At 38.6% G+C, this 25,925-nt stretch overlaps 2 protein-coding genes across 2 annotated transcripts in view; both read right to left on the bottom strand.

Annotated features, from left to right (window-relative positions):
- gpaa1 (glycosylphosphatidylinositol anchor attachment 1) overlaps positions 1-25,656 on the bottom strand; it is a 28,687-nt gene extending 3,031 nt beyond the window's left edge. Inside the window, exons 1-12 of the mRNA XM_089130921.1 lie at positions 25,532-25,656; positions 25,367-25,438; positions 24,694-24,807; positions 24,360-24,539; positions 23,811-23,922; positions 22,155-22,302; positions 19,848-19,949; positions 17,593-17,789; positions 13,321-13,517; positions 11,979-12,132; positions 10,033-10,104; positions 5,178-5,374 (exon numbers count right to left, since the gene is read on the bottom strand). Coding sequence (XP_088987047.1) covers positions 5,178-5,374; positions 10,033-10,104; positions 11,979-12,132; positions 13,321-13,517; positions 17,593-17,789; positions 19,848-19,949; positions 22,155-22,302; positions 23,811-23,922; positions 24,360-24,539; positions 24,694-24,767 — 1,433 coding nt within the window. The 5' untranslated portion in view covers positions 24,768-24,807; positions 25,367-25,438; positions 25,532-25,656. The remainder of the gene's footprint in view (positions 1-5,177; positions 5,375-10,032; positions 10,105-11,978; positions 12,133-13,320; positions 13,518-17,592; positions 17,790-19,847; positions 19,950-22,154; positions 22,303-23,810; positions 23,923-24,359; positions 24,540-24,693; positions 24,808-25,366; positions 25,439-25,531) is intronic.
- The window catches only part of LOC120467255 (serine/threonine-protein kinase pim-2-like), a 340,979-nt gene that overhangs the window by 248,673 nt on the left and 66,381 nt on the right, over positions 1-25,925 (bottom strand). The gene's annotated exons all lie outside the window — the stretch shown is intronic.

Below are 25,925 nucleotides of genomic sequence, written 5' to 3'. Positions count from 1 at the left end.
ACTAACGTTAATTACCTCTGGCTGCTGCAAGCTCGCAGAAACTGGCAAGGCGTCCATTCCTACGTTCAATGTCGTGGATAAAACCTCCGATACAGGTACTGTATCCCTTAATTAACACAGCCCGGGGGATGTTTCAGTCACTGGCACTTTGCTTCACATTTTGCATCGTTAATTCGGGCAGACAGGAATGATTGGTGGTCCGCATTGCGAGTTTTCATTGCTGGTGCTGCTGCGTCGCATGCATCCTTCTGGGTGAGTGTACCCCTCAGCGGCGTTCCATTTTCAAAATGGCCGCCAAGTGAATAAGGCGAATGGACGGAACATCCTCGGCCACCGTACGTTCGTTACTAGGTAACCAACAACATCGCGCGAACACGTGTCGTGATGGAGAAGAAGGTCAGTTGGAAGAAGCTCGTCTAACATTTTTGGGCTAGAACATTTAATATATAGCCCATCGTACATTATTATTGATGCTGTCAAAAACTCTACAACTACTTTGCAACCAGGCTCAGTTTGGCTATCTTACGTTATCTGAAACTAAGAGAAATGTTAGTGGGTATGGAAAGGAATGAAGATTTACTGATTTTATTTTAAATTATATTATACTGTAATATTAATAGTCTTTCTAGTTACATTAAGGATGTATTACAGCAGATTGCTCTGGGTAATATTTAATCATTGTCATAATGTTGCATTTGTATTTTTCAAAGATGTCAGGAAAAAAGCAGAAAGATATTTTGTCATTTTGGGCACCAAAGGGTAAGCCCCCTAAAAAGGTTGCCAGATTAGAGGAGGAGACAGTGGAAGAGGTGGTGCACCAAATCTGTCCATTTATTCTCAATGTCCCACCACACAATAAATCATTCGTCTAGATAGAAGACGCATTCAAAAATCAAAATGCAATTTTTAAAGATTTGTTTGAAACTGTTTGGAGCAATTTGTTATATTTTTGGTTAGCTATATTTGTAATTCTGCATTAAAGAGTATTTGATGTGATGAATTGCTCTGTCATTTATCAGATTTACTAATTGTTATAATTTTAATTTGTTCTGGTTAATTATGAACAATGGGTAAAATTGGGGGCGGGGATGGGTGGGGCGGGGCTTCATTATGGCTCCTCCCCTAACCACGTGTGATTTCACTCCAAGCTTTTGCTCAAACTTGAGAACCCTGCTATCCGTGTTTCGACCGTGGATGGATGAGTTCACATGTGCAGTGATATTTACTTTCTGTACTCTACCGGACACCAGATGGCAGCACTGAGTCACATCACTTACAGGACATTCGCTCGCAAGCATAGAAGAAGAAAAGTAGCGGATCCGCTGTGGTGAAGAGATGGGTCCCCCTGAAGAGATGAGTCCCACCTTAGGACCCCATAGTATGCCAGTAGTATGCCTGATCAAAATATGTTCTCGCGATAACTTGATAAAAGCAGTTTGTTGCCCTCAAGTAATAGACGAATCCGACGAGCGTTCTGTGTAGGCTGCCATCTTGTGGCGACGCCATTACTGAGCTGTTACACAGGCATATAGACATATGCACCGGTATGATAATGATTAAATTACGATTTGTGATTCACAAATTTTTATTACACTGTCCTGTAATCAAGGCTAGACAAACAATTCAAATGATCAACATCGCACTGATTCTAAAGACAAAAACAGTGACAATTATAATTGCATTTCGAATACGGTAAGGCAGTATAAGCTGCGGTAAATCTCAACTAGCACGAATCATCGGATAAATGCTATGCTACTAAGCTAACTAAAAACACTAAGAACGAGAAATGTTTAAATGTACAATCTACAGCTTCGATTATATACTAGTATATAAAACATATAAGTTAAAATACATTAATGACTCGTTATAACGTACTTCAAACGTCTCTTTTAATAAAGTGATTTGTAACCAGGCATTAAAGCGATTACCCATAAAACTAGCTTTGAACCAATCGGATCGCTTGGGTCCTAAGGTGGGACTCATCTCTTCAGGCGGACCCATCTCTTCACCACACCGCCATTACACGCAAAGGTTAGAACAAGAACCGAAACAAAAACGATGGCGAATGAAATCCTGCTTTGTGTTGTTGTGTATGGAGACAGAGCTGCTGTCTGACAGGGTGTACAGCAAACAAGCTAAAATAACGCAGAACTAAGTTTTATAAGCTACCGAACCGTAAAAACGAGCCTTTGAGGACACAAAAGTGGATACAGGCAATAAGATGTGACGCATCAGCTGGAAGAATGGGTTAATTGTGGGATCCTGACACTCAGTGTACTAAAAATACACTCTACACGTGCAGGAAACATTGTCAACAGTAAACATCCAAATGTCAGTTTATATATGAAGAGTTCAGATGCAAAAGCCTCTAAATGCCATTTGAAATTTTCTTCTTTAATGATGATTTTTATCAAACTTGTATATTTAAGTTCAGTAATTTCACTTAAATAACAATTAATAGGTAATTATCATTGCCATTTAAATATAATCACTGAACTTAAATATACAAGTTTGATAAAAATCATCATTAAAGAAGAAAATTTCAAATGGCATTTAGAGGCTTTTGCATCTGAACTCTTCATATATATATATATATATATATATATATAATCTGTAATGTGTGTTATCCTGTCGCTTATTACGTTCCCCTCCAGGGGGCGTGAGTTAGTTCTCAGAGTAATATGACACGTTGCACTCTGTTTGTATTCACTTTTGTGTCCATAAACGCTAATTTCTTTGGGTCGACACAGCATATAAAACGTTGTGCTGACTTTAAAAAAAATTTAAATGGTATTTTTCTGTGTATTTTATTTTGCTATTGCATTCATTATATTGTGAATTTTCCTCCGGGACTTTTATTTTGAAATAGCGATCTGATAGCACAATTGCGCATATGTTATGACATGTTCAGAACGCAATAGAGAAAGGAAAGCATCGCAGCACAGCTCAGAAATGCTATCTTCTAACAGTTCAGCCTTGGGAAAACATTTGACTGTAAGTAATTAACGTGTTTATTCCACTATAATTAAGTTATGATTATTGATACAAGTGATTGAACTGATTACAACATTGAAACGAACTTGGTTGAGAATGGTTTGAACTAAGAGCAATCAGTGACTGTTATCCAACAGTATTATTGTATTTGTTTTCCTGTCATATATATTTACATGTTTTATTATTTGTATTTCAGTTTTACAGTAAAGAATAATCACCAAGAAAAGTTACGCCTTGGGACTTTATTTCAATCTGTTCACTATCTGTCTAATGGAGCACAGTCACGCTTTGTGAGGGCAGAATAAACGTAGTTCTGGGTTTTTAGTTTGTTTGCTGTACACCCCGTCACATTGCAGCTTTTAGACGTTGTTTTGTTTTTTGTTGCAAGTAAGAAGAGACAAGGAGGAAGCTTCTCGCAATACAAAGTCAATGGAGAGGGTTGATGGTTGGCGTGGCTTTCAGATTATGACGCTATATGTGAACGCTTAGCGGACCGGGATTACTTCAAACTCAACAACAAGTGTGAACACACCCTAAAAGTTTAAAATTAGGACTATATATTGAGGAATTTGTATAATAAATAGTTGTATAATAAAATTTGTATAGTAAAACAGTGTCTATAAACACACATAGTCTCAGGCTCAGACGCCATGAACCGCTGGCTGAATGTCTGATGCACACGGCACACTTTTCTATAAACACTTCAGGAGTTTCGAGGTCACGATCTGATTGGTTGAACTCAACAGGAGTCGAACATGCCCATTGAGTTTCGTTCCGATCGGCCTTTGTTAACCTTATCTCATAGGTGCTCAAACTTCATTGGCCGATGGCGGCCATGTTTTTTGAGATACGCCAATGTCCTCATACACATATATGGGGGCCTTGGACCAAGACACTGCATACAAATTTTCAAGTCAATCGGAATAACGGCCCTTTTTATGGTTTTTGTTATAGCGCCACCATGTGGCCAATCACCATGATGACCGTAGGCTGAACGTCTGATTTCGAGGTCACGATCTGATTGGTTGAACTCTACAGGATGTCCGAGAGACGTTCGTGTCGCGTTCTTTATCGGTCCGCCTGGGAACAAATGCTGTGATGCCCTTGTGGAAAAAGATCGCCGCTGTGTTTACAACCGTGACAATGAGCGAAGTGTGTGAAGTTCGCGGCTCCAATGTTGCAGTACACTCGCACAACGTCTCTTGAATTAATCATTTTTTAGAACGGTCTGTTACACCCCGTTTACACCTGGTATTAAAATGCGATCTGTATCCAGATAAGTTATCCGGATAATAAGTACTGATTCCGTTTACACCTGGCCACATAAATGTGTTTTTGCAAAACGGATACTAAATCCGATCTTCACCTCCTGCGTTATATGCAGATTTATTGGATTGCACGCCACCAAAAGCAAGAGATCTGAGCGGCATTTTATTGATCATCGGCTAATTTCCAAATCAGAGACATCAATAAGAGAGAGTGGCAACAGGCCTGGTAAGATAATTTCGTTTCTTTACTTGAAGATGTGTTAACTGCGTCTGTGACTTACTTTCACTTTTATTTGCGATGTTTGCACGTTGAATAGACGCTCAGCTGCTCATCTGCGGTGATGCGTGTCGCGTGTCGCATCTGACTAGGCTATAACATGACATATAGCCTATATAACACGCTCTCACTCGTTTATTTTTTAGCATTTTTGGGAGGAGTAAAATATACATATGTGGTTTCAACAACCAGATTGCGTTTACACCTAGTAAAGATCCGGACACAATGCGAGCCAGACTACCTCCAGATGTGGTCAGGCAGATCCGATCACGATCCGATCACAACGCGTTTACACCTTGCATTAACATGCGTTTTTTATTATCCGGATAACTTATCTGGATACAGATCGCATTTTAATACCAGGTGTAAACGGGGTCTTATTGTGGGGACATCGACATTATATCGTCACGTCCCTAAACATGACGGAAAACAAAACTAACTGTGATTGGCTGCCGTTACGTGTGAGATTCCTCTGTCTCTATAACTCTTTCTGCACGGTACATCACTACTGCCACCTAGTGGACTCTTCCGTCTCAAGCGCTGTATGCGTACTGTTCACTCAGACCCTCCAGATGATGAAAACTACGTCACGCGGACAGTGAAGTGTACTTGGGACTTTAAGAATAGTCCGTGTGTACCGTTGTGTGTTGTGTGGCAGGGCTAGGCCTGCGGTGTAGATGGCAATAGCAGTGAGCACCACAGCTTCAGTTTCAGACACAGGGAAGTGCTCGACTGCGATCTCCTGCAGATGAACCGGTAGCAGGTACAGCGCCACACCGGTCAGGTGACTGATCACCACTGGGGTCAACACTGACAACACGCCCGGACCCGGCGGCTAAAGAGAGACAGGAAACAAACGTTACTCTACGACCAACTGGGAATCCATCACTGATATGTTAAAGGGGTGATGAACTGAGAAATCAAATTTTCCTTGAGCTTTTGACATCTAAGAGGTCATCATATTATAAAAATATCCTGTAAGTTTCAGAACTGAAAACGTCCTTGTTAGTCCAATAAAAGCTTTTTTTGACACCAGCCCCAGCAAACGACTTGTTTTCAAAGTGGGGAACTATGACGTCAAAGAGGATAAAACACCACCCCCGCAGAACAAGATCAACGCCCACTTCAACACGGCCGGTTTAGCCCCGCCCACCGATTTGCGCATTACACGCATAGCTAAATAACATAGATGCTTACCTCGTGATGACAAACCGGATCAAGAGTGAAACTCATTATAATATGCAAAACTGTTCTCCACTCACAGCAGTGGGCGTGTACTTCCAAGTCTTCAGTGTGAGACGCCCATAAAAAACGAGCGTTTTTCAGCTAGGCAAAATAGCCTATTACTTATTCATTTTGATGTTTTTTTAATGTAAAAACCAAGCGGACGTCATAAGTTGACCTCAGACAACAATATAAAAAAATTTAAAAAGCCAGTTCATGACCCCTTTAAACAATAAAAGTGAAAGTCAACACCCAGACAGTAGCAGTGTCGGCCCAGATGCGGGATGTGTGGATCCACGTGAACCAGATGTGGGCCGGATCTGGGCCGACTCTATGTTGCTTTTTCGGCATGTAACCAGTCCTTCCAGAAAAACGCGGAGTTTTTTTATGATTGTTGCGGGCAAAAATCCTTGATTACGCGGCCCGTTTTCTTTAAAAATGCGATGGAATATGCGGGATATTTATGCAATTTTATGCGATGAAATTGCGGGAACTTGCAAAAATTGCGGGAACTTGCAAAAATTGCGGGAACTTGCAAAAATTGCGGGAACTTGCAAAAATTGCGGGAACTTGCAAAAATTGCGGGAACTTGCAAAAACTGCGGTTTGATGAAAAAGAGAAAAAAAGTGATTCCTCCAACATCCTGTTCTCACTAGGCTACTACCTTAATGTAAAGAGTCATTTCTTATTACTTTCTATGATGTATCATAGAAAGTGCTGGGAATATTTAATTTCTCATCTTGTTTTATTTTTATTAAATTTTCAAAATCACAGAGTTTGATATCAAGTTCTTGACATTTCTTTTACACATTTTCTGATAAGTATAACATCTGAGAAGTAGCCTAAAACATGAAACAATAATTTGAAAAAAAAAAAAAAAAAGATAGAGGGCATCACAGACATATTAAATTCCTTTAGCAGAGATACAGATCTTTTGGGCTTTTCGATTTTTTTTTTTAATTTTAAAGACATTAAAAATGTTTAAATACATTTTAAAGGCTGTTTTGAAATGAGCAAAGTTGGGTTTTGAGTTAGGCTACTCCACTTAGTTTGATGAATATGAAATTTTCCTAATAATAGAAAAAATCGATAACATACATTTTTCTTATAGGAAAGTCAAAATCATTTGTATGAAGATGACAAATTTAAGACAAGGTTGCAATTCATTTTAAAACCTAGAAATTGAGACATCTCATTCCAAAAGATTGAAAAATAGGGACATTCAAACAATAAGTGCACAATAGACTCTCTTTCACAATTACAAAATCAGCAATGTTTTATTTCAGACTGTAACGAGTGTAAATAAGGTGTGGCCCCTTTAAGAGCTGCGCGCTGAACTGTCTGCAGTGTGTGCGCCTCAAACACCCCATGTCGTGTACGGGTAATTTCTGTTTGATGCTTATTCTTTTATCTTATTTTGTTTATTAAGTAACGATGTGATGGTAGAACGTGTGACAGACAGTTATACGAGTTCGATTTGTGAGATGTCAATCGCCTCCGTGAGTCTTTCTGGCCTCTGCAATAACTTCAGCTGTGAGCTATAACAATGACGTAATTGCGTCACTTCATAACGTTCCCATGGAAACCGGAGGGAATGGCTGCTCTTGTATGAAGCAAACGCAACATTTTTCAACTTTCTGCGAAGATATATGTGACTTTTTTTTGCAACGAAAATACGAGGATTATGAAATCATGCAAGCCCCGCATATTTTGCGTGGAAATCGGCATTTTATGCGGCGAAAGTGCGGCTTATTCGAAAAAATGCGGCCCCCGCATAAATATGCGGACTTTGGCTGATTTTGCATTGAATTCAGCGATCGCATAATCGCGTTTTTCTGGAGGGACTGTGTAACAATTGTAGTGAAGCACAATGAGAAAAACTAAAAGCCGAGGCATAATTGTATTAATCTGGAACTGACTGTATCGTGAAAAATATATTATTAGGGCCCGAGCACTAACAGTGCGAGGACCCTATTGAAACTGTTAGGGTTATTTTTTTTTAATTTTTTTTCTGCAAAGTAAGCGCCATTTTCGGGGCCTCAACATGCTCAAAAACTCACCAAATTTGGCACGCATGTCAGGACTGGTGAAAAATTTCGTATTTTGTGGGTTTCGCGGATGGGCGTGGCAAAATGGCTCCCTAGCGCCACCTAGAAAATTGGAAAAAATTAGCCCCTCGTCCACGTTCAACCTACAAACACGAAATTTGGTGGGGACGTGTATCATATCAAGACGCACAAAAAAGCCTCAAGAACCCATACCCTAAACTCAACAGGAAGTCGGCCATTTTGAATTTGGCGCCCATTTTGGGACGATTTACACACTCAGTACTTTAACGAACTCCTCCTAGGGATTTAGTCGGATCGACTTCAAATTTCTGCTGTGCCTTCTAAAGGCATTGACGATGTAAAGTTGTGCTATCTGCGCGTTTTCGTAGATGGGCGTGTCCGTGGCGTCGATGATTCGCCATGAAACAGGAAGTTGTAGTAACTTGGCTGTAAATGCCCAGATCTGCACGAAATTTTACACATTTGACAAGAGTCCCGCCCTGAACAAATCTACATGCTGACATTCACCCACAGTAATAGCGCCACCTGCTGGCAACAGGAAGTGACCTTTAACGAAGCAGCCCCCGTCGCATGTTTGACCGACATGTACGAAATTTCTGTGGCACATCTACCATGTCCAGACGCACTGAAAAGTCTCTTGGAGCGATGCCCTAAACTCAACAGGAAGTCGGCCATTTCGAATTTTACCGCCATTTTTGGATGATTTACTCATTACGTACTTTAACTAACTCCTCCTAGGGCTTTAGTCGGATCGACTTCACATTTCTGCTGTGCCTTCTAAAGGCATTGACGATGTAAAGTTGTGCTATCTGCGGGTTGTTGATGGGCGTGTCCGTGGCGTCCATGATTCGCCATGAAACAGGAAGTTGTTGTAACTTGGCTGTAAAAGCCCAGATATGCATGAAATTTTACACCTTTGACAAGAGTCCCACCCTGAACAAATCTACATGCCGACATTCGCTAAGTCATAGTCTTAGCGCCACCTAGTGGCAACAGGAAGTGACCTTTAACGAAGCAGCGAAAAATTTCACAGCTGGACCGGCTGAGCCGCAGAATATGCAACGCGGCCGCCTCACACCCCAACGCGCTACAGGTGCGAGGGCCCGCCCATCGCTGCTTGCAGCTTTAATTATATATGTTATTTTAGTTTTATTAAGATTTTGAATTAGTGTTTGTTTAATTCTTAGTAATTTAATTGTGCTTTTCTTATTTTATTGTTTTTTTGTGTGTGTAATATTGCCATTTAGCTTTAATTTATTTTTATTTAATTTATTTCCCTTTGATAATTTCGAACTTGAACTCAGTTTATTGGCGAAACAACATTTCTAATTTTCATTTAAAGTTTTAGAACTAATATTTATATTTTATTTTATATGGAATTTATATTTTATTTCAAATAAGTTAACGATAATAACTGCGTCGCCAACACATACTCCAATCCAAACCTTCTTTTTCAAACGGACATCATTCTTTTTTTATTAATGCCATAGGCTTTATTACATAAACATTATACATCATTATTTACTGTGTAAGATCTTGGCAACGTTTTAGAAGAGCATCATATGTAATATATAAAAAACAATAAGAGGAGATATTATTATCTCTTTTATTATTATTATTACTGTATATGGAGATATCATTATTAGATAGATAACACTAATTCTCGTTGTTGTGTGTATTTTGGACCGGGTGTGTGTCCTAATAATAAAAACAATGATTATTCAGTTTGTCTACAAATATGAAAGATTGCAGATGCTAAAAATATTTCATCAAGATTTTGAGAAGCCATATCCTTATGATACAGACGCTTTCTTGTTATTGATGATGAATAATATATAAATTAACTAAACACAGTTATTGAATCAAACTGAATCAACACTGATTTCACCAGAATAATGTATTTTTATTATTGTCTTTTAGCGTTTGCATCACTAATTGTTCCTCTTTAACTCTGTAAAGCTGCTTTGAAATCATCTGTAATGTATAAAGTGGCATATAAATAAAGGTTGACTTGTAATTTTACTAGATAACAGACATCCTAAAATATAATTAGGTGTAATTTTACTTTCTCTGCGTAGATTGATCTAAGAAAGAGACTGTCCTCATCCACATATTTATCAATTATCAACATTTAAATACTAAAAACTCAGTGGGAAACAAATGACACTCACTGTGTACCTTAAAATAACAGGAGACTTACCCGCTCGGCTTCACTGACTCCATCGACCGCGGCCACATCCGGCGTTCCCAGATGAACCCAGAGATCCAGAGCCTGAGGGCAAATTAAGGATTCACACAAACACATCATCCTATTCTGGAGAAAAAGAGTGTTCAGTTCCGAGTTATGCCCCATTGGCTTTGTTCAGAAAAAAAATCTTAAGATGCACCACAATAATCATCACACAAGCAAATTTCCAATCTAGGAGCGGGAAAAAAGGCCCCTTGTGTAACTGTGAATAGTGTAGAGCATCATGAAGCCGGCTCACACTGAAGTCCATTACAAACCAGCTTTTGTCAACATGGCGAACCCGCGGGACCAACGTTCGCCCTCGCCCGATCATGTTGATTCCTATTGAACTGACTAGACAAAATACACAACCAAAATGCTGGATTTTGGTCAGTACAGATAATTCTGAATGGGTCCTAATAGAGAAAATTAACTTGTCTCCGCACTAATTTGAGTGAATAGTACATTCGATTCAATGAATCGTTCATAACTGCTTAATGTTTGTTTACATTGCTATTTATCAGTGAGAGTTTCTTGCCTTCCTCTTGTTCATTTAGTGGAGTCTTCGAAGAGTAGAAAACAGGCCGTTTTTCCTGTATTTGAGGGGCCGTTCTCCGTGAAAACAACAAAAACGTAAATGTGATCATGAAAGACGATGACGTCATGCTCATGCGTATGAGGTGTTCAGTCTACATTGTTTCATCGCCATCTAGTGGCCTGGAAGCAGAATACAGCGTTTTTTTTGTTTTGTTTTTTCGCGGATCTGTGTGAATGAGGATTGTTTTGACAATGCAGTCACATGGCCTGACAAAGAACACATTACGCATTAACAATGTGCTCCATACACAAACAACACCAGACATAGAACAGAGAAAACTGAGGGCAATAATTACAGCAAACTGATGAACCAAACAAGGAGCAGGTGACGGAAATCAATCAAACAATGAGTAACTATAGCAACGAACATAGAACATACTTAGAAACCAAGGCCCTGTTTACATGAGAACACTCGCGGGTGAAAACGTACAAAATATTTTATGGGATGTGCCTTTCGTTTACACGGCGACTGCGTTTTTGGGGCTTAAAAACGTAAAAAAGTGAAACCACCCTCCAGAGTGGAAATCTTAAAAACACTCCGTGTGAACAGCAAAATCAGAGACCATGACGTCAAGCACATGCGTATGACGTGTTCAGTCTATAGTGCGTCATCCATAGACAAAAGAAATGGATAGAACGACCCCATTGATTTCAACGGAGAAGACTGAAGCCCGATTATTGCACTTCCTGTCTGATGTTTGAGCGACTGCGCAGGCTTAAACTGAGCGTGACAACAGTCTGACAGTAGTAAATCTTCTAGTAGTGCCAAGACAAATCTGAATCATCTAATTCCTCAGAAACGTTATTGAAATATTTTGTCCCGTTGCTTTTGTGGACTCTCTATCTATGGGCTTCTCCCATAAGGCTTCTCCTTGACTTTGTGCCTTCATGTTCCCCCGATTGCCTCAGACAGTAAAAGATTGCCTGCGAGCTTCTCCTCCTGTCTATACGGTAATGTCTCTATTGTGCGACAGAAAGTTGAGTAGTGATGACGCAATCTTTAGCAATGAAGTCTTTGGACGGCTCAGATGTAAAGTTATCCGCTGTCAAAGTGACGCCAAAATGAATGGGAGTCTATGGGATGCTAACAGCAGGTGAAGTTCTGCTACAATGGCGGCTTCAACTCCCGGCTGATGGATTACTCCCTTGGTTTCATCGCCATCTACTGGCCTGGCAGCAGAATGCAGCGTTTTTGACAATGGTGACGTCTGTACACAGAAAACTCAAAGGAAAACCATCTCTGTTTTAAGCATATCATTGTCGTGTAAACGTTCATTCATCATAAATAACTGGACCCAGTCCTTACAGACTGAAAAGGATACTCGAAGCAGTAAGATGACAGCCAGGAGGCCAAACGCCGGCATATAGTAGCCAATGGACACAAACCGCGAGAGAGAAGGCAAGAGGTAGAAGAAATACGACTGATGAAGACGCTCCAGGAGATTGTTCAGCTTACGGGCCATTCCCTCCAACAATCTGAGGAGAACAACAGGTAAGGATGGTCAGTTTATCTGAATACCCCAATACTGGCTTCAACCCTGACCCTAATGCCTAGTTCACACTACATGATTTTAAAATGTCGGGCTGAACTGTGCAGTTCACACTACATGACTTGCTCTCAGTGAAATCATGAGTGTTCAAGTTGTTTAGCTGTTCACACCACACAACACAACGTGATTGATCCACAACAGGAGGTAACTCACTACACGAGTTAACAACGCACTACATAGAGATACAACCACGATCGGATGATAAGAGCATATCATTTGTGACTCAATGAGAGCTGTTTCAGTACTATAGTACGGTCTAAATCCTGAAAATAATCAAACAAATAACGAGTTGACAACAACACGATTCTATCTGGTCTAGAAACCATGTTTTGTAACGAAAAACCACGCAATAAAACGAACCAGAAATGATGCGAAACTGCAGAGAAGAACACAACACCCGAATATGGACGTCAGACAGAAACTAGTGCTGCACACTGTTTGCTCGACGATCTGCTCTGAGAAAAAAAAAATGCAAAAAAGAAAAAGTAAGATTTACCTGGTGTCCTCAACCCATGCGTTGCTATGATTGGCTGTACTCATGACATCACTGAGATTGAGTCGCGCGACTGCTCGAGATATCTAGCATGCTAGATATTTTTCTGAGCTCGGTGACCTGTCTGCGAGCTGTCTTTGATGCGTTGTTGGCTCTTTCACACTAACGGATTGGCGAGCGTTAATCGTCCGCTAATCGCCCGCGATTTGCACGCGATAACACCCTGACTTGTCGGCGACTCAACGATTTGCAAATCGGGCTTTAATCAGGCTTAAAATCACGTAGTGTGAACTAGGCTTAAAGGAACAACAACAGCCATATAAAACAGTGTTTGACTGCTTACCATGGGCCATGGCTCTCAGAAGTAAAACGGTTGTGATATTAATTGTGAATTTCCTGTGTAATACAAACTAGGGGTGTGCAATTCAAATATACTTTTGTTACTTATATTTTTTTTGTTTAACGATACACACATTGTTTAATGTTTTCAACTAAAAGAAAACCTTAAGATATATCGTGAGGGTGTTGTGTGTATTGCCTAACCATAGCTTGTTCAGCTAAAAACGTCTTTCTCATTAAATTACATTATTCGATTTTTATGAGCCCTAACACAAACCCAACCTGCCAATGGTGGTGGCGTCCATCTTGTAGTGCCTGAAACTGTTGATGCCCCGGACAGAGGCGGCTTCGATGTGGTATCGCAGGAAGAGGCCGTGATCGCCCCACGAGCGTCCACACGCCTGCTTCAGCACCATCAGCATCATGGTCTGAGCCGCGTGTGTGTAGCCCTCCGCCGTGTCCCAGTCGTTCCTCTGGAGCTGTGGAGACACGAGCAACAGCGACGTCTGGTTTACATGAACTCTGGAGAACAGCGTGTCTCACACTGAAATCAATCATTAAACTCGTTTACGTCACTTTTGAAAAAAACTTTTGCTGGTAATTTACTCTCCCCCAAGATGTCCATGTCTTTCTTTCTTCAGTCGAAAAGAAATGAAGGTTTTTGATGAAAACATTCCAGGATTTTTTGTTTGAACAGGAGAGTCAAGGCGAGCTTATACAGGGTATCTGCACATTTTTTAACAACAAATTTAATGACTTTTAAGACCTTTTTAAGTCCTCTATAAAGGCAAATTTACCACAACAAAAAAAGAAAAAAAAAAGGAAAATGTTCAGAACGACACCACAGTGTTAATTTTGGCAGCCATTTTTGTTTTAGTCTTAAGGCCAATTTATACTTCTGCGTAGGGTGCGCGCTGTAGGTACGGCGTAGCATACGCACAGACGCGTCCCATACCGCGTACCCTTCGCCGTCGCCTGACGCGCACCTCCTCAAAAATGTAACTACACGTCGCGACGACGCGGACCGCAAGATCGGTGATTGGTCGGCTTGGTAGCATCGCATTTCCTCCTACGCATTTCCGCACGTACCTTCTCACGCATTTCCACCACTGTACATTTTGTGACAGCTGCCCTGAAACTGTGGTTCACTTATTTTGGCATTGCCTATTTGTAAAACCATTTTGGCAAAGTGTCTGTGATTTTATCACAAAAAACATTGATGACCAATTTATGTTGTTTTGGAAACATATTTTATTTGGTATTTGGGAACAGTAGAATTAAGCACAATCAGAATTATTTAATTAATTTCATTTTATTAATGGCAAAATTTTATATTCATAAATGCAAATTCTCCTGTAAAAAACCTAATTTTATTTTATTTAGAAAAGAAATTGAGCTTTATATTGATTCACTCCGGTTTTCTATGAAACAAAAAGCAATTAAAACATTGAAAATATGCAAATATTATAATATCTTTATATAAGTTTACAATACCCCCCAGTATGAAAGACTTTGTAATATCTATGTTATATGTTAATTTTGATGTATACATAAATGTCTGTATTAAGATTGTTCTTAATAAAAAAAAAAATAAATAAAAAAAAAATTTCCACCACTGTCTATGATTTCCACACGTTTAATCTCCTCCGAAGTCTTCTCTCATTTCTGCCTTTCAGTTTTAGTAATTTCACTAAAGTGAACAGTTTTTCCACCTTAATAAGCTCCAACTCCAACATGATCAGCTCTCTTTCACTCGTAGTAACCTAGCCGCGAGGAATCTAAACACAGTGGAACATTAAAACTCTCCGCCACCAACTAGCGTTTCGGAGCAGTACTGCAGAGCAACCAAGACCTGAACGCAGAAGTATAAATGCTCACAACACGGCGTACCCTCGACGCAGAAGTATAAATTGGCCTTAAGTCTTCAGATGAAAATTCTTATTGGTCTTAGTCACATTTTAGTAATTTTCTCTTTCATAGTTTTAGTCTAGTTTTAGTTGACAAAGTCATTGCATTTTTTGTCAACTTTTACTCATTACTTTTAGTTAAACTTCACTTACCGACATTAATTTTGGTAGCGATTTTATATGTAGTCTTCAGACAAAAAAGACATTATAATTTTTCGCTTTATGCCAATTCAGTTAAGCTTATGGAGACATTTGAATCAAGGAAACAGGCTGTATTGACAATGCACTCTTTAGCAGTAGCACTTGTGCAATTCTACATATCCCTGTTCCTCATTTCAGTGGTTCTCCAATTTTTTATAATACCGTAACCCCTCTTGCACTTAGGCTGCAGTCACACCTTTTCCATTTAGGGACAATATCTGCCCCTTTTAATCGATTTTTACCAGTTCATTTTATTACCTTTATAAATACTTTAATAAAATAAATAATGCTTTAAATAAAACAATGTTCAATAAATATGCAATGATGGTAAAAACGAGGTGATGCTTTTAAAAAGTAAATTAAAACCGCCAGTAGGTGGCGGTAAGTCACTGTCTTTATGACTGAGTCATCCGTCATCGAGTCATTCATTCATATAAGGTGCGTTCCATTCGACCGTAAGTGCACTGCGAAGTGGACTTCACAGGGTATTTTGCCATCTTAAGTGAGATTCCAATTCGACGGGAACGAACATGTTCAGTTCAAAGGGCACTGCAAACGGCATAGGGAGTAAGGGAACATCGATACATCACTTCACAGGAAGTCAGTGAAGTCCACTTCAACTGATATACCGTGTTCAGGGACTAGGGAGCAGTGAACACTGCGTAGGGACCCTGTCGAATGGAACGCACCTATAGTAACAAACATGGTAACAAAGCAAGTGGCTGTATTTATGAACAGGTCATTGAATCTCACGAATTTGAATCACCGCTGTGTGCTGCAGTTCTGCAGTGGCTTTCGTTGCAAAACAGCAATAATATGATCAACATTAATTAGTCGCACAAACAGCTCGTGACAGAATAAAGATCAACTGAATGACACTTTAATTAATTTAAGTAGATAATTTAAAATGAAGATCACTGAACTCCCGCTACTTGTCTGTGTTTTCAGATCATCCGCGCTTCTTCAGCAGAGTGTAGAGTGCGCGCGCGAGAATGGTTGCCAGATACTATTGACAAGACCGTTGTTCTGTCGATTTTTGCTGCCTTATCGAAAAATGCTACCGTAGCGCGAATTGATCACACAATGCGATTAAAGTCGTATGAAATACAATTATAATACAATTATAAGTTATGAGTAGCTACGTATACTGTAGACGACTATTTTTATTTTTAAAACGGTGTGAAAAGTAAAAATTATCATAAAATATTCATCTTTGACTTGTCAAAGTACACCTTTCCTCATAGTAACGGAACCTTTCAGTAATTCTTTTTCAGCTGGCTGACCGTACAAATATTCATATGGTAGTAAGCATTTTTTAAAGGGAAATTATACATTATAACAGGTAAATGTACCTTTTGTACTGTGAAAAAAAACTGTGAGTCACATGCGCATAACAGGTAAGTAGCGAATCTCGATGGGTAGCATGAATCGTCAGAGCACCTGGTAGAAAACGTGTTCTTTTAACAGAAAAGCTCTGACTGGGGATTTAACTTTTTAAATCTGGCAACCAAGCATGAACGCTCGTGAACACTGTAAACAAAACAAAAAAAGGGATGACGAGTCGGACAAGAAATTTAAGGTCTGTATGTGAAATTTAAGACCTCCTCCTTATCGGAAATTTCAGATTTTAAGACATTTTCAGGCCTTAAAAAGCGAAAATTTTATTTAAGACGTTTTAGGACTTTAAGGACCCGCGGGGACCCTGTTATAAAACCTAAACTTTGTTATTTATTTTTTAAATGAGCGATCGTTTCGCTTGATAAGACCCTTATTCATCGTCTGTAATCGTTTAAAGCCCTTTGAACAGTTTGCGCTGAAACTGTCTTTTGGACCTTGAACCGTTTGGTCCCCATTGAAGTCCATTATATGGAGAAAAATCCTGGAATGTTTTCATCAAAAACCTTAATTTCTTTTCGACTGAAGAAAGAAAGACATGGACATCTTGGATGACATGGGGGTGAGTAAATTATCAGCAAAAGTTTTTTTTAAAGTGAACTACTCCCTTACGTATGGAGGGGAAGGGGCATCAAACGCCAATGTTGAAAAACAAAATAAATTTACAAGTTACACATACACTATATTGCTATCGGCTGATACATGTTCATCTTTAATGTTATCATTATCGGCCTGATAAGAAAATTGGGCACATACATTAAAGCCGATAAATAATGTATGATTTCCTCCAGCTGAGACTCTTCAGATGCGCACAGTGAGTGTTCAACATGATGGGTTTCAATCACTTGAAATATCATTAGAATCACTTTAAAAAAGAAAATACAGTTACATTATAATTGTGTGTTTGGGATACGGCTTCTACTGTTTATAGTCTCTGTAACTCCCCAAAGCACGTGGATATGAGGCACACGACTGTCGATCGAACATAGTGACAGTGTAATGGAAGACAGTTTCATCGCTAATCTAACTGGGCTTGCCCGGTGTGTCCCACCTTCCCCTGGATGGTGCAGAGCACTCCCAGCTTCTGGCAGAAGGCATAGAAGAGGTTGGCCAGGTCCAGGTTGGGCAGCTGCCCGTTGAGCCCCTCCAGGACCAGGTCCAGGCTGGTGATGACATCACTGCTGAGCTCCAGCGACAGGGCGGCCTGAATCGAGCCGGCGCGGCCCTGCAGGGGCGAGTACTCCATCCCTGAGGCAGAGAGAGAGCGGGACAATGACCACACACACCGCTGCCGATTCACTGAATGAGGGCAACTGTGAGATTACTAGGGGTGTGACGAGAACAAAATGTGCCGAGAGTGAAAAGCTGATTCGCGATATCGCCATGACAGAGCGTTAGGGTGAAGTTAGCTTACCATATGCCACCGATACATTCACATTACACAAATAAACACCATCGTAAACGTCTGCTCGTAAACCATTGACTAACTATAGCGTTTTTTTTCTTACCATGGAAGTCAATGGTGTCAAAGAGCCAATCGTTCTTTGTGTTCAGCCGAAGAAAGAAACTCATACAGGTTTCATACAACTGTTGCAAGTGAGACAGAATTTTCATTTTTGGGTGGAGTATCCCTTTAAGGCTGGGAGATCTCAGACAAATCCCACAAGTAAACACGAACACAACAGCTTTTCTAGAATAGGGTTATGACACAACCTCAACCTTCTTCATAGACAAGCCCTCTTGTGACCAGGTAACCAAAAGGTTTTAAGGTTAGACATCTATCTAGTTTCATTTCCCATATTTGTCATTTTTACAACCAAAGTCATGAGTTTTCACTAGTTTCGAATGAGTTTTCACATTGTTGAAATGTTAGGATGCCTAAAAGGGAAGTAAAGTCATAATAATAGGCCCGAAAGAGGAAATAGGATGAAAGTTTATCATAAGGTTATATTTTTAGAGTCAGAAGCATGATCAGTTCTAGAAGATAGTTTAATATCTTATCTACTCATGTGGAGGAAAGCCAGTTGGGTTTGTGGCAAAACCTTTTACAGTACGTCTATATTGGGGTCTTTCAATGCATTTGATCATTCTGAACTGAAATGACATTCATTACAAGATTATTAGTTCCACATGCAGACAATTCCAGTCATGACTTTTGTCATTGAGGATTTCTATAAAAAAAATTATAGAAAATCTTGAAGGTAGTTATTAGCAAGATAGTTCTTAGCAACCGCCTAGCAACTTAGAACACCTTGGCAACCACTCAGAACACCCTAGCAACCACCCAAAACACCTTAGCAACCACTCAAAATACCGTAGAACACCTTAGCAACCACCCAAAATACATTAAAACACCCTAGCAACCGCCTAACAACCACTCAGAACACCCTAGCAACCAACCAAAATACCTTAGCAACTGCCTAGCAAAGAGCCAGAACACCTTAACCACCCAGAACACCTTACCAACCCACTAGAAACACCGTAGCAACTTTAAATATATTTCAAACTATACTTTAAACTTTAAACGACTTTAAACTAATTTAAACTTCAAACTACTTTAAACTTTAATTTAATATAAACTTTAGACTAATTTAACTTTAAACTAATTTAAACTTCAAACTACTTTAACCTTTAATTTAATTTAAACTTTAGACTAATTTAAACTTTAAACTAATTTAAATTTCAAACTAATTTAAACTTTAAACTAATTTAAACTTTAAACTAATTTAAACTTCAAACTAATTTAAACTTTAATTTAATTTAAACTTTAGACTAACTTAAACTTTAGACTATTTTAAACTTTAAACTAATTTAAACTTCAAACTACTTTAAATTTCAAACTAATTTAAACTATTTTAAACTTCAAACTACTTTAAACTTTAATTTAATCTTTAGACTAATTTAACTTTAAACTAATTTAAACTTCAAACTACTTTAAACTTTAATTTAATTTAAACTTTAGACTAATTTAAACTTTAAACTAATTTAGACTTCAAACTACTTTAAATTTCAAACTAATTTAAACTATAAACTAATTTAAACTTCAAACTACTTTAAACTTTAATTTAATTTAAACTTTAGACTACTTTAAACTTTAAACTATTTTAAACTTTAAACTACTTTAAATTTCAAACTAATTTAAACTTTAAACTATAAACTAATTTAAACTTCAAACTACTTTAAACTTCTTCAAACTTTCTGTTCCAAACTTTCACAAGCCAACTTAAAATTGTCTCGTTCTCGATAAGCGTCTCGTCACACCCCTAGAGGAAATGTTTGATGAAGTGAAGGCGTCTGTGCACACACCTGTAATGTTGGTGTGGTGGTATCCTTCCAGCCAGGCCTGCATGCCGATCAGATCGTGCTCGTTCACCAGGAAGATGATGTCTTTGGCCCAGTACACCTGGTCTTTGGGAAGAAGCGGATCAGCCAATTATTTAAAACAGGGGGTGTTACACCTAATACAAACTTATCAAGAGGCACAGAATCGAATACTTTATATAACCTTATAACACAAACTAAACCTCTCAGAATTCACCAGCATAGAGGGAAAACACACCATTATTATATTATATATATAGCGAAAAACAGTCCTAGAACGGTTGCCCAATTAAAGCGTATTAATCCTATTATTATAATGTTTATAATATTATAAAATGTGGATATTTAGACCATTTTTAGTTTAGCAATGCACACTGCATTGCAGGGCTTGGCCACTTGGTGGCACAATACAATTACAAATAAATGGGAACCACAATTTATCATTTTCTTGGTTTATTTTTTGCTCCTATCAAAACAGGTGCAGGGAGATTTTTGGAGACTGTATTTCCCAAAAACATGAAACTTTTGAATTCCTCAAGAAATTGCCTAATTCCTTTATATTACATCTTGAACAAAATGCCCAATTTTCTAAATACTGTGTAAGAAGTGATTCATGTAAAAACTGGTGCAATGAATGAATATGATAAACACACACCAATCTCAAAGTTAAGCACATTTTTCAGTGTCTCTTTTTTTATGCATCACAGAAATGTGGATCTTTTAGGGCCGACAGGGGATTATCACGCTTCCGGGTTTCATGGGCGGGATTTGTCAACTTTGTGCATGTCCACTTCAATCTTGTCCAATATGTAAGTTTTCATGGATTCCCGACTGAATTGAGTATAAGGAAGAAGTGGATTAAGACTTTAAAATAAAACAAGGTAGCACGTTTGTTTGCAGCCGGCACTTTAGTGAAGGGGATGCCGTACAAATAAACTTAGTGTAGTCCGTCATCAGTTCGCCAGCGAGATCGGTGATTCAACGGAAGTGGCAGTGCACAAAGATCACTGAATCCGGAAGTACCACGCATCAGTGTGATAATCCCCTATTGCAGTCATTTTATTCTTGACACATGTCTTATGACTCTCTTGAGAGTTCAAGCTATTTCTCACCAAATAAAGACTTTCAAACAAATGGCCAAAACTGCACTTAATAATTTACGGGACAAATCTGCATTTCTAATTCAGAAATAAAGGATTTTTAGCAGACCCCAAATGAATACATTAAGCAGGCCTGATTTTTAGACTAGTCTACTACGTCTGAAACTAAAAGCTTTGAATATTCAGATGTTTTTCATTAGATTAAGGGAAACGTGTGCAGTCAGTCAGAAATCAGCTTTCTCAACTAAAATACTACATCATACACATTAGCTACAAAGTACTCCTTGACGTGTATTTAAATGTGGCAAACCTTGTACAATCTGATACGTTTTTCTCTGACATTTACGTACCCTTTTCTGACTGTTCAGATTTGAATATACAAGTATATTAAAGATGAGTTTAGCATGTTTCACACACTGAATATTTCTAGGTTCTCTGATCAGCTATTTTACATTGAGTCCTCTTATTTAAGGCAGAAATTCAAAGTTCCAATTCATTTAAAAGAAAAGATTTTTATCCCCTTTTATATCACATTTCAAATTATTGATTAAATTAGATAGAATCTATAGAAACATAATTATAATATCTATAGAAGCATAATTATAATAAATAGTAATATTAAGTTATTTAAGGCATTCTTGTCATAACTATGGAGGGAACAGAATTAGATTCTCATGTAATTCGAGGAGCTTTTGTCGTAAGCCCCGCCCACTTCTGGCTGCACCCATATAGGCCCCGCCCACTTTCCCAGCAGCATACCGGCGCTCAGGCCCTGTTTACTGCCAGTGTTCGGATGCGTTTCGGCCGATCGGATCACGAGTGGACGACACTAAATACAGCTGGAAACCGGGTTTAAGAGGTTTTGATCCTGTCCACTTACGACCCAAGTTTGGTCTGAAGATGAAAAATGTCCCAAGCACAATGTTCTCTCCATTCCTGATCTCTAACACACACTCACAGCGTTTGGCTGGCAGAAGCTTAGATGTGAAAAAACACTACATTCACTCGAACATAGACCCTCGCCTCGAAGAAACCAGGACAGAAGTGTGTTAAAGTGGACAGAACAGACGGATTTAAACACCAGGTGTAAATGTGTCTCTGGTCTACTTGTGATCCGATCCACCAAAACGCATGAAAACAGCGAGTGTAACCAGGGCCTCAGGTATACAGCCCCGTGTGACCCGTGTCTTACTCCTGAAGTACTGCGCGAGAGCCAGCAGAAGGCCGACCGCCTGGTTGTTGCTGTGTCCAGGACTGCAGGGGGCGCTGATGACGAGTGCCTCTGTGCGAGGAGCGCGGGGAGCACGCAGGATCCCGTACACATTCGTGCCTCGAACCATCTGGACAAAACACACCGGAAAACAGCTTTTATTCACTTATACCTCCTCATCATTGAGACTCCAAACATGAACACAATGCCAGTCTTGCCTTTTGCTATTTAAACAAAAAAAAACTAAAGTCACAAAATTATTGGTAACACTTTAATGTGTCCTTACACACATTACTTGTGTTTACTATAGTAATAACTATAACCCAGGCATAATTACATGCAACTAACCCTGATCCTACAGTAAGTACATGTATTTAACCCTCTGATGGTCTTCCTTTATGAGTCACGTCCTGGGCCTTCCCGGTCAGAAGCGACCAGAGGCCTAAAAATGAAACTTCTTCCATCCCAGTAAAACCAATGCAATTTATTTTTGATCTATAATATTTATTCTTTTTAATTTAGTAGTTTGAGATAATTTGATTGAATTTATTAATATTTATGCAATATTTATGGTTTATTTTTGCCATGGAAATGTATTTATATTTTTCTATATATATTTTTTTTTTAAAAAAATATTAATGCAGTATTTTAGTTTAATATAGAGTCTAGGCCTTCAGAAAAAAAATATTTTTTGAAGAAAATTAGCACCATCTGGTTCCAGTATAGAGAAAAAGCGTAGAATCATGGTGTAACCACTAGATGACATGTACAGCTCTCTATGGAGAGGCATGTGAATTCCCCAGCTGTTTATGAACACATTTTTTTTTGAATATATAATTGAAACAATCTAAAAAACTATTTCTTATTTAAAATATTGTTAAAAAAAAAGTGAATTTTTGTGTTTTTGTCAATTTCCCATTCATTTCCTATGGGGGTCATTTTTGACTAATTTTTTACGTCCACTTTAGCATGCCCAGATCATGAACTCAATTTTTTTGTGTTCACATACCTAATGCCAAAAAAGTTACCAAGTATCATAACCTTCCGATGAAGCTGTGATTTTAAATAATTCAAAACAGATTTTTTGTAGTCTGAATTTATTGGTGTGTATGTGTATAAAAGTGTGTTTGTATGTGTGTGTGGGTGGGTGTAAATTTTTTGCACTCTTGATGTTGTAGAGTGTCACTCCTTTACTGCGGTGTACTTCTTTTAAGAATCGTGGCCGATTTGTAGATTGTACAAACAAAAATTCAGAGAATTTTTGTAAATTTCCCATTCATTTCCTATAGGTCAGTCATTTCTGACAGAAGACCACGAGTGTGACTATTTTTTTTACGACCACTTAGCATGCTCGGATCATGACCTCAATTTTTTTTGGTATTCACATACCCAATGCCAAAAAAGTCACCAAGAATCATAACCCTCCGATGAAGCTGTGATTTTTAATTATTCAAAACAGAAAATTATTCGGTCAGAAGTGACCGAGGACCATCAGAGGGTTAATTATTATTACTTAGTAGTACTCACATCTATAACATTCAAATAAAGTTGAACCGAATGATTCAATGCATAATATTCGCGAATAAAGTCAGCACAGGTCATCTGCCTGATGTAGGGTCAAACTCGTGACAGACTCACATATCTCTCCTTGTTCTCATCGGGGAACGGCAGCTTGCGGGAGAAGCTCTGGGTGAACACCTCCAGTCCTCGAGCCTGCATCGTCTTCACTAACCAGTCAACCGGCATCCCTCTGCACACACACACACACACACACCAGCTCTTTTAGAGTCCGCATCAAATCAACAATGGTCAACTCTTGGGGTTTATCGAAAATTAAAGTATTTATTCTAAATCATTTATTTTATATATACAAAACCAGTCACATGGGTCAGTTCTTTAAAATTGAGATTTATACAATGAATAAGCTTTTCTTTGTTAGGACAGGACAATATTTGGATGAGATACACTACTGAAAATCTGGAATCTGAGGGTCAAAAAAAAAATATATAGAAACATTGAAAAATCTCCTTTAAAGTTGTGTATTAATGTTCGTGCATGTGCTGCATTCACTCAAAATATCTTCATGGAACATGATTTACTTAAAGGTGGGGTATGTGATTTTCTTTTTTGACCATTTTTTTTCAAAATCACCAAGCGCTGGTGTTGCTCAGACACTGACGGACTCACCCTGCCTTCCTCTTGTGAGCGTCGAACTCCTTGGCGGTGGCCAGCGCACGCTCGCCCGCGGAGAAGCGCTCCTCCACCATGGTGGACCCCATGGCGTTCTCCGACATGTACGTGCGCAGCGTGAAGGGCTCGAACGCCAGGCCCATGAACCACACTATGGCCGCCAGGTAGCACACCATACTGAAGAAACACAATGAAGAGAACCACAAGTGCGACAGGAAGTGATGGCATAGCATTTCAAAGGCAAATCAACACAGAAACTTAATGAAACAAGAATAGATACAATAAATATTTTTTTTTCATTCATAATACCATATTATATATATATACATACCATATGGGTGTGTTGAGGCGGGTCAGGAGGTTGGTCAGGGCTTTTCTGCGATTCGGGTCAGACAACAGGCCCATGATGATGATCTACCGCTCCGTTTCAATACACACCTAATGACTGCGAAACAAATATCTCCAGTATCTTCAACATTTATTATGACAGGTGGTGTTTATTCACCTTTATTACCCAGGACATAAAAGACAGCTTCGCATGCTAATGTTTTATAGCAAAAATATGTTGAAATAGGACATTTAGTTTAAAGGACAGAATTCATAAAGGTGTTTAAAACCAACACACAAAACCACTGAGGGGGAAACAAGCAATTTGACTCAAAACACTGCAGCCCAATGTTTGCACATAGTGAGACAATGCTTTAAAGAAAGAAAAACACACATTAATAATAATAATAATCAAGTTCTGCAGTTTTTATTTATATGTTCTCAGTCTCAGGAGTTACATCACCATATGTTCGTGTCTTACAATAATGTATTTTGATTGAAGTTATTATTATAACGCATAAAGACGATATCAAAATGAATAAAAGCTAATAATGAAAGGGAGTCGATAAGAAAACTAAAACACCAGCAAGAGACATCCACAGCAAATGCACTAAATTAAGACATTATTGCGATTTAAATGACCGGAATGTCCTCATTATTACGGCAAAGTAACTTACCTGAAGTAAGAGTGGGGTTTATTCAGCGATGATGCTGGACTGCTGAATTACTGCAGACACTAGCTCATGCTCCTGCGAACATACATTGTTAGGACAATCGCAAAATGTGTGTTGGCTTTCAGATTAACTATACAATTTTAACGTTCATTTATATCGTGTCCTTACCTTGAAATATAAAACATTACAGTCCAGTTTCACCTGCAGCTGCAGTAATTCATTTAGATTTACTCACACTGTTGTTCCGTGTTTCGGCCGGAAGTAATACGGTGCGGACCAACTTCCTGCGAGCGACCTTTTTTTTATTTTTTTATTTTTTTTTTTATCGAACAATTATTCATGTACAAACAGTAAGGCAATAGTAACAATTCTTTACATTAGACAAACAAATACATACAGAACAAGTGCATGAAATAAAATAAACTTAAAATAAATAAATAAAAATAAATAAATAAAATAAAATAGGGGCTAAGGTTTTTTTTTGTTAAATCATACTCTTCTATGACAGATGAAAGACTAATCGCATTTTTCTTTTTTATCACTTTGAGGGCTTTTGTAAATG

Source organism: Pimephales promelas, chromosome 5, assembly GCF_988280905.1.
Source record: "Pimephales promelas chromosome 5, fPimPro1.hap1.1, whole genome shotgun sequence".
Classification (NCBI taxonomy): Eukaryota; Metazoa; Chordata; class Actinopteri; order Cypriniformes; family Leuciscidae; genus Pimephales; species Pimephales promelas.
This window is presented reverse-complemented; position numbering and strand designations above follow the sequence as displayed.